Raw genomic sequence first — 12971 nt, forward strand, 5'->3', positions numbered from 1 at the left:
CTATTTACACAAACAGGACAAATATAAGTAGAGTTAGATTTTACACAAACAGGATCCTTCACAGTGGGGTCATTTCATGTTAATTTGTTTGTGTTTTAATAAATTGCTAAGTGACAGTCTCAGATATATACTTAAATTCGTTCAGGATGAATTTGACTCTCAGAAGTTATTCAGAAGGAATATCTTGTAATAACATATCAACCAATCAAAAAGTTATTATCACCATCTTTTCCTCTGATGTGTTGTTGCTAGTAATATTTCATTGGAATAAAAGCTTCAATATCTAATATATTGTTCTTAAGTTATTCGTGGTAGTAGCAGTTTGTACTTTCCTATTGTGTTCAATCTTTCTTCATGGCAGTTTTAAAATAGGTCAATTTTTAGTTATTTTCACAGAAGTACCTTCTATCTCCCTGACGGACAGACAGACACACACATCTACACAACCTGTACAATTTTACATTTAACTGCAGTGAACTTTATACTTATTCTGCTGTTCACTCTGTCATCCTGTGATTATAAAAACCTGCCATGTTACTATCTTCCTATTGTTGCAGTATTTCTTCATTTTATCACAATTTTTTCATTTAATACTTCCTTTTTCTCTCACTTCTCTCCAACAGTTGACTCTGGTTTGAAAATTTCAGCATTGTAATGGACGTTAAGCTGGGGAGACGGACAGATATTATCTGCTGGCTGGACCAGATGATTGTCTAATTATTAGGGCTGTGTTTCATCGTTGTTATTATTTGTGTTTACTCTCCTATTTATTTCTCCTTGTTTTTTTGCCTGTCTGCCATCAGTGAGCTTTATAATTTAACTGTACAGTTGTTCTAGGGTTGTCTCTGCTCGCAATGATCGTAAATGGAATCACTCAGGTAGTAGCTGATAGCTTGTAAAGTTGTCCTTGGTTTTTTTTTCTTTTTTTCGTTCTCCTTTTTCCTGTTCTTGTGCATAGCATTTATCTGTCATAGTATCATATATCTGCCATACCCATTGGAAATCTCTTGTGAGAATCAATAGTGAAGAAACCGGCAAATCCAACATAATATTGAGACAATAAAAAGCCAAATGTTGAATTCCTCTGTACCCCTTTTATTTCAGTTCATTTAAGTGACAAGAAAATTTAAACATCTAGTTAAGGTCTGTTTAGTTAACATCTGTTTAGGTCTGATAATAGAAATTCATACATACCACATTTGTTACATGCTGAATATTAATCAGAAAAAAATACTTGCTTCTTATCTTCATAGTCAAAGGGGTTGAACATTAAATTGGTATATCACATGATGCTAGTACAATCTATTTATACATTGTGCTTTTCCCAGTTGCCATTTTGTCAGAGAAATTCTTGTGACAAATGACGTTTCACCTAGTCCCAGGGGGAAGGGAAGAAATGTCTCAATTCAAATGATTGAAAACTGATTTTTCTTCAGTGTTGATTTCATACAGTATTCTTCTTTTGTTGTCATTTCATAACATTTTCCCAGTTAATTTGTATGTACATTTATAACACATCTTGCTCTTGCTTATATTTTTGTAATGTGATGATACTGGTGTACTCAGCCAAGCTGTGGATTGTATACACTGTGGAATCGCTGGGCCAAACAATACGTTAAGACGGAAAGGAATAGCCGAAAGTTTTAATATGAACTCATTGCGCTAAAGCTTTTCATGGTTAGTGATCCCGAGGTACTCTCTCCTTAGTTTGAACTGAGATTTATCTAGTGGCTTGTTTTCAAACTCTTTTTTTTTTTTTTTTTCCTTTTTACATTCTCTAATTATATCCATTTCAGATTGTTGTTAACCTTGAGGAATAGTATGTGCAGTATTAATGTATTCTTATTCATACTGGTAATGTTAGATTATAGTTGTGGAACTTGTATTCAGAATAGAACATCACTTCCATAGAGTTCTTGGCTTGAAGACATTATGGTGTCAGAAGTGGGAAAACTGAAGATATAAATGCTGTAACGAGTGTGCAACAAAATTTGTACTGGCTTAAATGAACAAAGTTTATCAAAAAGGTATATTTCAATGTATGAAGTTACCCTTTAATTTTTTATTTCGGACCTAATTATTTAACCTTAAACAGTCCATCATTCTGCTCTTCAAAATCTAAAAATAATTTCTGTTTTGAAATTATATCTTTTTATTTTTTTGGTAATTGGTTAATTATTCCATCAATTATTACTGCTATTGGTCAAGAAAAAGAAAACATTCATGAACGAAGAAGCTTGTGTGTCATTCCTTTATGTTGAAATTACAGGTAATGTCTTGTTATCAGACCAGTTTAAATCTTTTGGGATTAAGATGTTAAATATCATTCATTGTAGAATGAAATAGTGGTTGGAGTCATGCAATAATAAGGTACAAATTGCACATTCCTGTTAAAAGAATGAAGAATTTTTTTAAGGAAAACTGTTGTGAATATAAAATCCTACGATGCTGTAACACATTTTGTTGTCAGCATTTTTTTAAGTGGCTGAAAAAAAGTGTCCTTGCGGTAAATTAATGCAGATTTCATTCCTTCCCATAATGCAACATTCTACAGGGTGGTTTTTGTAGAATTTCTTATAGCTTGCATTCCTCTTGCAGACCAATAATTCCTTGATGTGCCTCTAGTAATAAACAGAGAAGCAAATAGATTCCAAATGTGTGTCTTTCGGTTTACTACTGAAGAAAAATGTACAACAAAAAAAAACATTCTTTTTGTATTATAGTTTCAAGTGAATGAAGATTGTATGGATCAAGGAGAGATTAACAATAAAAATGCTGTTTTTGCTAAATGTGGAAATGAATGGGTGTGTTAGTTAATCTATTTTATGTACCACTCTTTCCAGTGTCATTTAAAAATGCAATATTTCATTCATATACAAGGGTATATGCAGGAGTCAAATTTGGAATTGTGCTGTGAAGGGAACTTTTTTCATATCATAGAAAGATCAATAAAATCTAAATGCCAATTTTAGTATATATTTGTTCAAAGCATTTCCAGTCTTTTAGCATAAAATGCCAAGCTTAATCGCTTCCTTTCCCTCTTATCTTACGGGGATATCTGTCAAGTGAACAAGATGTGTATGTAGCCTAACAGGTTATATGTATGGGAATAAGTTAGCCTAGCTCCTAATTCTGTCTTTTTTGGTGGCATCTGTGCATTAAATTGGGATGCTGATACCTCACTTCTTTTTCTGTAGTGTATTCATAAAGTTTCATACTCTACAGGAGAGTTGTAAACATCGTCATTAATGTGAGAACTGACTGTATAAATGTGTGGTGTGCTTATAATAACATCAGTCAATTTCCATGTCTTTGATTCATCAATTTAATTTGCTTAATGTATTTGATATGATGTATTATTTGTAAGTAGAGTTTGAATAAGTAGCACATTGCAAGCTCTTGTTGTATCCATCCAGTACATAGGAATAAATTATTCTCCATAATCAAGAAAAAAGATGTCCTTGTTGTCTTTTGTCCCACCTGTTTAAGCATATGTGATGAATAACCCAGCTACGATTCATATTGTTTAAGCCCCCAGTGTGGTACTGTAGCAGCCTTCATCTTTTTGCACTCTTTTGCTACAATAAGAATTGTTTCCAAGAGCACCCGTATCTCTTTTTAAGTTTGAGTTGATACTGAAACTGATCCTAGGGTTTGAAGAGTTCAAACTCAATGCTATGAAAGCAATTTAATTAAGCATCAGTAAAGAACACAATTTTTTGAAGTTAGCAAACTAATCTCAAGCAAAGATCTAAAGTCTAAGCTTTGTGGCCTACAAAGTTATGTTTTGTTAACATTACTTCTGTGAGTCCTGGTGTTATCTGTGTATTACAAGTAAGAGATTGTTTTAAGCGATTCTGAACACGGCCACTTATGAAATCTGACTCCGAAAGACAAGAAAAACATACCAAGAATTATTTGAAAGGAAAACATGATATATTGCTGTAAGATCAACAGTGATAATTAATGCATGTACATAATAATAATAAGAGGAGAATACAGGTATCTATTCTAATAGCGTGAGAATGTTTGAGATGAAAGAAACTGAACGGCTATTGCACAAAACTATTGATTTAGTGATATATTTATAGTAAAGGAGAATCTCTATGATAAGTGCATTTGCAAGCTATAGTCTCATGAAAAGTGATCCTTCAAGATTCCATTGTAAGATTTAAGGGAAAAAACCTTTTCCATTAAAAGACCCTCCTCAAAGATGCATAAATATTCATGAAATAAGCCTGGTGGAATTTTTAAAGAGAAGATGAAAATTCACAAATATAAGGTTCCTGATGCGACAACAATCTGAAGCACACGACACTGGACGTAGTATTATTCCTCTCTCTGAAGCTAACCCACCAAGGGGACTATGACATACAGTGGTACATTCAATATCTTTCAAGAATGACATGATACAAGCATTGTTTGTATCATGTACCACTGATACCAGTTCTGAGAGACTTGTCCAAATGTAAATTACAACACTTAATGCCAGAAAATATGCAGAGTAGGCTATGTTACAACATCAGCTACCATAATACTCAGGTATATATTGTAGCATACTATATAGTTACAGCATACTTTAAATATGTATTCTTGCAACATACTGCAAATTCATACTACTATGATGTACTGCAACATACTGACCTGTAAAACATTAAACAGTATTGATTATAACCTCAAACTGAATTTATTGGTCCCAAATATAGGAATGCTTAACCTACTGTTGCTTGGATGGTTTTAAAGGTACTTCAAAGATCAGAAAAACATGACTGCACATAAAATTGAAAACAAAATGAGGATAACAGCTTAGGCTCGGGAGGCCATTTTAAATCCCTCTGCCATGGTTGGGGATAATGCTGTTTCATTCTGACATCGGCCAATCTTAAAGCAACTTAATAATAAATATTTAATTTTAACAAAATTTTAATAACGTAATATTTAGCTAAATAATGAGTTGTAATGACTAATGAGTTACAAGTGTTTCCACAACAAAAGAAACCAAATTCCAATTTATATTTCCAACTTAAAGACAATGGATATTGTTTTGATAATTCATGCTATATTTTTTTCCTTCCTTTTTGCTGTTTTGTCAAAATTTGAAACAAATGTGAACATTCAAGTTTATATACAGGGCTAGGGCAGTGCTTTCAGATATCAAAACTAGCCAAATATTGATGTGTGTGGAAAGAAAATGTTACCAGCAAAAGTTTAAACTGAAAATGAAATACTGTAGTAAAATGAACAGAAAATGTTGAATAACAACAAATAAGAACAAGATTCATGATTGCTGCCCACAGCAACATGAAGTTCACAAACACTTAAAATGATGCCTAAACAATGTTTGAGAATCATGTAACTCATTTAGAACAATATCAAGCAAAAGTTTGATGCAGTGTGGAACATTACACAGTCCAAGAATTGAAACAAAAGCAGCCCTTTCAAAGCAAAATGGACTAGATGGAAAATAATAAGATGAGAAAATGTCACACAATAAAAGTAATTGATAACTATAGAATAAATTGTAATTATAAGTAAAGCTACACTTGTAATTACAATGTTTATTTTACAGTTATAACTTTAATGTCAAATTCATAATAAATATTTAATAATGATCACTTCTGTTATAATTAAAGTCACTACCCTATACAAGGACAATGAGGCAGTTATAGGATTCCATGGCATTGAACAGGCAACTGAAAAAACAAAACATAAATAACAACAGCATCACAAGTATTTCTTATTACCTCTAATACCAATTTACAATATTCATGTATCTTAAGCCATTAAATAGTGTTTTTTTTTTACATTCATGGCCCTTCCTCCTTTTTAAAAATGATGAATTTTGTGAACTCAATGTTTTCTTAGTGTAAATACATATCATCTCTGTGGACTGACAGTAACCATGAAACTTCACAATGGCAGCTAATTACAAAATCTGAGCCTATAACTCAATCTTGGCTTAAAAAGCTTGATCCAAGCATACTGCTCAATATTAGCATACTACCATATAAGTAAGTATGCAGTACCATGTAAGCATACCACTTAAGGAAGCATATCATTCTAAGCACTCTGCTCAACCTTGTAACACATTTAATGCAGATATCATGCTACATCTAAGCTAACTGTTCAATCTTAGCATACTAGTACTGCTTAATCTCAGCATACTGCATCTAAATATGTGACTCTATCTTACAGTAGTATACTGTTAAATCTAGTGTAGTACTCATGTAAGTGTACTGTTCAACTTAAGCATACTAGTACTGTTTAATCTCAGCATACTGCGTGTAAACATGTGACTCTACCTCAGCAAACTGCACCTAAATATGTGACTCTATCTCAGCATACTGCATCTAAATATGTGACTCTATCTTAAGATACTGTTAAATCTAGTGTAGGACTGATCTAAGTGTACTTTTCAATCTAAGCATACTACTTCATATGTACACATACTGTTAAATCAGCTCAATTTGAGTTTGCTACATAATACAGAGGCATTATGATAATACTCTTGTTTTTAAGCATAATACACTTGTTTCTAAGCATAATACTAATTTCTTAGCAATAAACTTTTGATTTTAATCATGCTCCTCAAAAATCACTACCTTCTCTTCAAGCTTGGATATCAATGTTCATCTAAACATGTAATTATAAGGTTAGTCATCTACAACCTGAATTCAATAAGAAGATTGCTGACTTTCTCATCACTTGCTAAAATTATTTCAATTTAATTCCACTGCAAGATGTGTGAATGATCTCAATGCTTACTCTGAAATGATTCAAATCTAATTTCACTGTGAGACTGCTCAAAGATCTCATTGGTTACCCACAAAATCCTGAAATCTAATTTAACTGCTCAATGTCCCCTTTTCTGTGAGCTTACTGAGAAAACCTTCACCTTCTGAAGCGGAACCCGAGTGACTAATATGTTAAACTGAGAACTCATTCCACTGATGAAGTATATTGACACGAAATCACACAGCAGGTATCGAATCTATCCTGTCCGAAAACCGAGGCTCTGAAATCGATCAACCGCACAGATTTACATAGACAGGATGTTTGTCGCCCCCAAAACACTGTGTCTGTAAGAAGTCGGTAAAATGTATCCATCGGAGGGAACATTAAGGTTGTTTGTTTTCTATTTCTTTGAACGTCACAAAGGAAACAAATCGATATTAAGGACGCCCGCTTGGAGGTCATCCAGATACATACTGAAGATCAACATTGATGGGTAAAATCTGTTTGGTTTATCAATTAATGGATACAATCGAGAAAAGAGTTGGAATAAATAAAAAATGAAAAAGGCCCTTTTCTCTAAATATTTAAGAGGTTAATTTGAACGGAAAGTTTGACAGTTTTCCAACAAGAATCTACAGAAACTGCATTTTCTCGATAAGATAGACGAAACAGAATACTGAGCAGGTATGTAAGAGCCTGTGACAAATGTTTACAAGATAGGCTACTCTAATAACATCATGGCTAGAGTCCACAGCTTTTCTATAAATATCTCCTCTCTTGATACAAATAATTTACTTCCCCAAAACAAAACATTTGTGCTAACAATGTCATGATTGTCTAAATTAGACCACCACTTTAATATTGTGACTCACTCAACTTTGGGACAAATTGCTATAAACAGTAGCCAAAGTTGTCAGTGAAAATGCTGACATTTAGAAGCCCTCTTCGACATATGCACATTACAATCACTTGACAGAGACAATTTACGTCCCGAGCATTTCGTTGTTATGCTGGGGGTATGATTGTATAATATATTATCGTACCTCTCACAGAATGTAACTAGGTCGCTCTCTTCTGTATTTCCATAGCTACCAAAAGCTAGGCCTGGAGTCATCGCATAACATTACATACACAATGTGAAACTACTACAACGTTCAGTTCCAAGATAGATTTCATTGGCTATGCAGTATTAAAGCTATGACGATGATGTGAGCTTTGTTGAGTGGGAGGTGTGCAAGAGGAGGGGGGTGGGGGGGTGAGTTAGAAACAAACCACTAAATACTGAAAAGCAAAGAGACGTCTATTTTTTTTGTCAAAGCTTCAGAAGCTACCATTATTAAACAATAAACACACTAAAGCTATTTAGTGTTTTTACTTTGATTTTCTACTTCTAAATATTTTACCCTTACATCTGATAAACATAAAACAAACACATCAGGGTTCCCATACTCTCTTGAAAATGAAACTCCATCAGTTTTATTCATTTTAATTAAGAAATTCCATGAAACTGATACATAGAAAACGAGATCTGGGTACACTTTTGGAGAAAGAAAAGGACAAGGGTTGCAAAAAACTGAGAAAGTCATTCCATTCTCAAAGACATTTTTACTCTTATAAACATGACGTTTCCAAGCCTAGAATTTGCTTTTTCAATTTCCATGACATTTCATTCTTTTTCCATGAGCATGGGAACCCTGCATATTAAACACACACAATTTGTAGAAACATGTGAATGACTGGACATAAGTACATGAAGATACCAGAGAACAGAATAAGAATGAGGTGAACATTGACTGAGAAATACTGAAACGACACTAAAAAAAAGATAAAATTAATTAACCCCTGGAGACCCAGTCAAGCAACATCTAAATAAAAATTACAAATTATTTATACTGTTTATCATATAACTAAGAAATGATGATGACAGTGTAAGTTAGTTACAAAAAGTGTGAATTTGTTTGCTCGATTTACCATCCTTTAGCAAGTGAAAACTATTATCATTATCAATTAGCAGCTGAAAACTATTATCAAATCATATCTGTTAGAAGCTACTTATTATCATTATTACTAATATCCCCTAGCAACTGAACACTGATTTAAAAAAGAAAAATATCATAGCAAATGAGAACTACTTCCACTATCCCTTTAAAAACCGAAAACTATTAAGAATATGACATAAATGAAAATTGTTATCAACATCCCCTAGCAACTGCAAATGATTAATCAACATCCCCTAGCAACTGGAATTGTTTACCATAATCTCTTAACAGATGACAAATACCCTCACAAACCGGCTTCATTCTCCTGGAAGGAAAAAAAAACAAAACCTGAAAACAGAATAATTTTTTTCAAGGTTGATTAAATTATAATTTGTTTTTCGACTGCTTGCTTTCCACTCATTGTTTTTTTGCTTACCCATTGTCTCTATTTATAAATTTGGTATTGATTGGTTTTTGTAAAGTTGCTACCAGCAGAGGTGTATTACCATTTGAGGTCTGGTATACTGTAAACATAACAGTGCAGAGCTAGATGCCAATGTACAAGCAATCCTTAAGCATGGACATTAGCAGCAGTTTAATAAAAAATAATTAAAAAAAAAAAAAAAGTTTTCAATTACTTGACTAAACGATTTACATTGCATCTCGGCGGAATTTTTTTCTTTAAATAGTGCCATGTAACCTAATTCCACGAAGATTCAACAATCTTAAATGCATTATTAAACATATTGGATGGATTGAAGGCATTCATCATGTGATCATGTGACAACAACAAAGTACCGTAACAAAGCTTTGTAGCTACACACAGTCAGACCGAATCAGAACCAGTCACAGCACCGGTGATCTAACTTGAATTCCTACACACAGCTATCATACAGCTATCATGAATTAACGTCTGAAGGGTATAATGCATGTACTCCTCTTATCTGCATTAAATACCTCTGCTGGTTCTACCTCTAAACTGATCTATAAATTACACGTATAACGTAGAATGTATGACAAGGTTACCATTGTCGTAAAATGGAATAACTTTGAATTTAGATACGGTCACAGAAGAAGGGAAGGAAGGAATATCTATGCATTACACAGGCATCATCAGAATGGATTGGTCAATTATGTAAATGGTGACCAGTGTAGGATTTACATTAGTAGTACTGTTGGCTGGCAATGAAGGTAAGTAGAGTTGCAACAGCTTAGTACTTTGGCAAAAGTAGATTGCTTAATAGTCGATAGACTATATCAATATTTATTATATAATGTATATAATAATATATATTTAATATATATTATATATTATTATGTATATCATTGATCTGGAAATAAAGGTGAACTTGATCATTCTCCACGACACATGGATTATGGCCCAGTACTGTGGCCAAGGTGTATATACTATTACCTGTCTAGCAAGGTATCTAACCTTCTGACCATTCTAGTAATAATACCAACAGCTGACCACTCTCCACTCTCCACTAGTGTGCTATGGCTTACTACTGAGCCAATGCAAATTTAACAAGGTATCTACTGGTAGAGAAATTTTGCACAGTATCCAGTAGCTGAAAATTCTAACAATGTAGGTACCACCTGATACTGCTCTGATGGGAATAAGCTTCACCCGGCTGGTGATTCTGGCAAGGCTTAAAACTAAGGAGTAATTTATTTATAATCTCCCACCTGACTAGTTTACTGAGTGGTGGGTGCTATCTAGAGGGGCTGGCTTCGTACTGCCTTAGGGTATCCACTAGCTGACCATTCTGGCAATATATCTACTCCCTAATCACTCTGGCAAGGAATCTAATAGCTGACCAATCTGGCAATTTATCTAATAGCTGACCAATCTGGCAATATATCTACTAGCTAACCACTGGCAATTTATCTACTCCCTAATCACTCTTGCAAGGATATCTACTAACTGACCAATCTAGCAATTTATCTACTAGCTGACCACTCTGGCAATTTATCTACTCCCTAATAATTCTGGCAAGGATACTACTAGCTGACCACTCTGGCAAGGAATCTACTAGCTGACCACTCTGGCAATATATTGACTAGCTGAACTCTATGGCAAGGAATCTACTAGCTGACCACTCTGGCAATATATTGACTAGCTTATTATGCTGGCAATTTATCTACTAGCTGATCACTCTGGAAATATATCTACTAGCTAACACCTGGAAATTTATCTACTCCCCTAATCACTCTGGCAAGGAGTCTTCTAGCTGACCACTCTGGCAAGGAGTCTACTAGCTGACCACTCTGGCAATATATCTACTAGCTGAAAACTCTGGCAATCTATCTTTTTCATGATTTTCATGATAGTGAAACCATTGACTAAGGCTTGTAAGAATTTCTCTCCTCTTGTGTGTGGAATACTGACAACTTCCCATAGCTTTATTCAAAGGCTTTTTCTCTGAGTAAAAGACAGCTGTTAATTGTTAAAAATTCAATGAACTTATGGCAATTATTTGCTTTTCTCTAAGCTTACAAGGTCAAATGGTACCTAAAGAAACAGAGTATGGAGGGGTTGAATTCTTCTGAAAGAAACAACAATTCCACAAGATACAGACAACATCCCTGCCTCCCTACCTTCCCTGTCACCCCACCCTGCTCCCCCACCCTACCCTACCCCAGAAAAACAAACTTCCAATGAAACAGTTGATCAAACACCCAAGCTGGATCGTATACCTTGCAATATACCATTAAAGCCATTTTCTAAATCAATAAAATCAAAAGATCAAGCAAACCCGATAAATAATAAGATAGAGATATAGTACTAATAATAAAAATATTATTATTATTATTATTAGAGATATAGAATCCATGGAACAGTCAAGATGATGTTGGTAAACCCACCAAAAAAAGCCAATTTTCACATAATTTTTTTTAATATTTCATATATATATATATTTACATGCAATCATATAAACATCCCAAAATCAACCATGGTTTATAATGTCAAATATAATTTGTCAAATTTTTTCCTCTCGTCACCTGCAATGACTTCTGGCATCACTTGGACGAAAGCAATATTTGCACCAAAGTGATAAAAACTAACAAACCATAAAATCTGTCTCTTCTTGTTTTGTCTTCTCATAAATTCTTGCTTTTTTTGGCTGCACATAAATGCACAATTCTTCCTCCATTTCAGCCACCTTTTCACTCCAGTGATATTCTGTACTTCATGTCACAAATATAGGTCCGTCTACCAATTTTTACCGGTTGAATTTCATCTCAAATTTCGAGCTCACTCAACAACATTTGGATGGCACCTGTTTCTGCTGGTCCACAAATTCCAATACGCTGAATTTCGGGTCATTCGGTCTTCTGGTCTTCTTCACTTGAAGATCCCTTTTGAGAGAAACATAGCAAGGAAATATCATTAAACGATGCTACTTCAGGTTTACATCGTTTCATTATCTATATGCTATTAGCAATAAAGACAGTTACAATGCTTGTGTATTCTATTTCTATGATATTCTCAAGGTTGCAGTGGTGTAGTTACTTTCTCTGTTGTTGTTAACTCAAATCCTTTTCACATCGTTAACACATCCATCACACTCGAGCTTCCATCTCTTTGCCAAACACAAAAAAACATGCTTTTCACCAAATCAGAAGGCCTTTAGACCAGGATACAAATGTGCTTCATTCTAATATGCCACATTCAACTACCAAGATAAGTTTGAGAGAGAAAGAAAGAGTGTAAGGTTCATCCAAGCTTTAATCTTTAAGCAATTGTGATTTAGTAAAAGGTTTTCACCCTTTAATCTCTGGTGACCTGAAATGACCTCTTGAGAAAACAACAGGGATCTTGTACTCAATAAAACAAAAACACCACACACTTTAATGCACAAACAACCATTTTTGAATTATACCTCAATATTTTACTGCATAAGAATTAATCCACACTTTTGCTGTATACTCAACATTTCATGGAGATTCATTGTATAAACACAGCACCATCCTGTCCAACGGAAGAACTCGTAAAACATAACCGACACATAACCGAGTGTGTATGAACACTCTCTATTACTCTCTACATACCGCACGCATGGAACCACTTCAACATGATCAGTACATTCTTTTCTATTATGTAATCACATATATCTGCTACGTAAGTAAAATAAGTAAACAGATTTTCTGAGAGGAATTTCATATTAATATAGTTATGCTGTATATATATTTGTATATACATTGTTGTATATATAGATGTGTATCTTTTCTCTCAGGTTTCACACATGCATA

General features: G+C 33.9%; 2 protein-coding genes across 5 annotated transcripts in view; one reads left to right on the forward strand and one right to left on the reverse strand.

Annotated features, from left to right (window-relative positions):
• LOC139959566 (uncharacterized) overlaps positions 1-4342 on the forward strand; it is a 66824-nt gene extending 62482 nt beyond the window's left edge. For both annotated transcript variants that reach the window (XM_071957285.1, XM_071957286.1), the window contains one exon: positions 624-4342. In XM_071957285.1, the coding sequence (XP_071813386.1) occupies positions 624-655 (32 nt within the window). In that variant the 3' untranslated portion in view covers positions 656-4342. The remainder of the gene's footprint in view (positions 1-623) is intronic.
• LOC139959570 (ras-related protein Rab-26-like) overlaps positions 3915-12971 on the reverse strand; it is a 61065-nt gene continuing 52008 nt past the window's right edge. For 2 of the 3 annotated variants that reach the window (XM_071957291.1, XM_071957292.1), the window contains exon 7: positions 3915-12077. In XM_071957291.1, coding sequence (XP_071813392.1) covers positions 11978-12077 — 100 coding nt within the window. In that variant the 3' untranslated portion in view covers positions 3915-11977. The remainder of the gene's footprint in view (positions 12078-12971) is intronic. The other variant, XR_011790167.1, reaches the window with a different exon arrangement.

This window comes from Apostichopus japonicus, chromosome 19 (genome assembly GCF_037975245.1).
Source record: "Apostichopus japonicus isolate 1M-3 chromosome 19, ASM3797524v1, whole genome shotgun sequence".
Classification (NCBI taxonomy): domain Eukaryota; kingdom Metazoa; phylum Echinodermata; class Holothuroidea; order Aspidochirotida; family Stichopodidae; genus Apostichopus; species Apostichopus japonicus.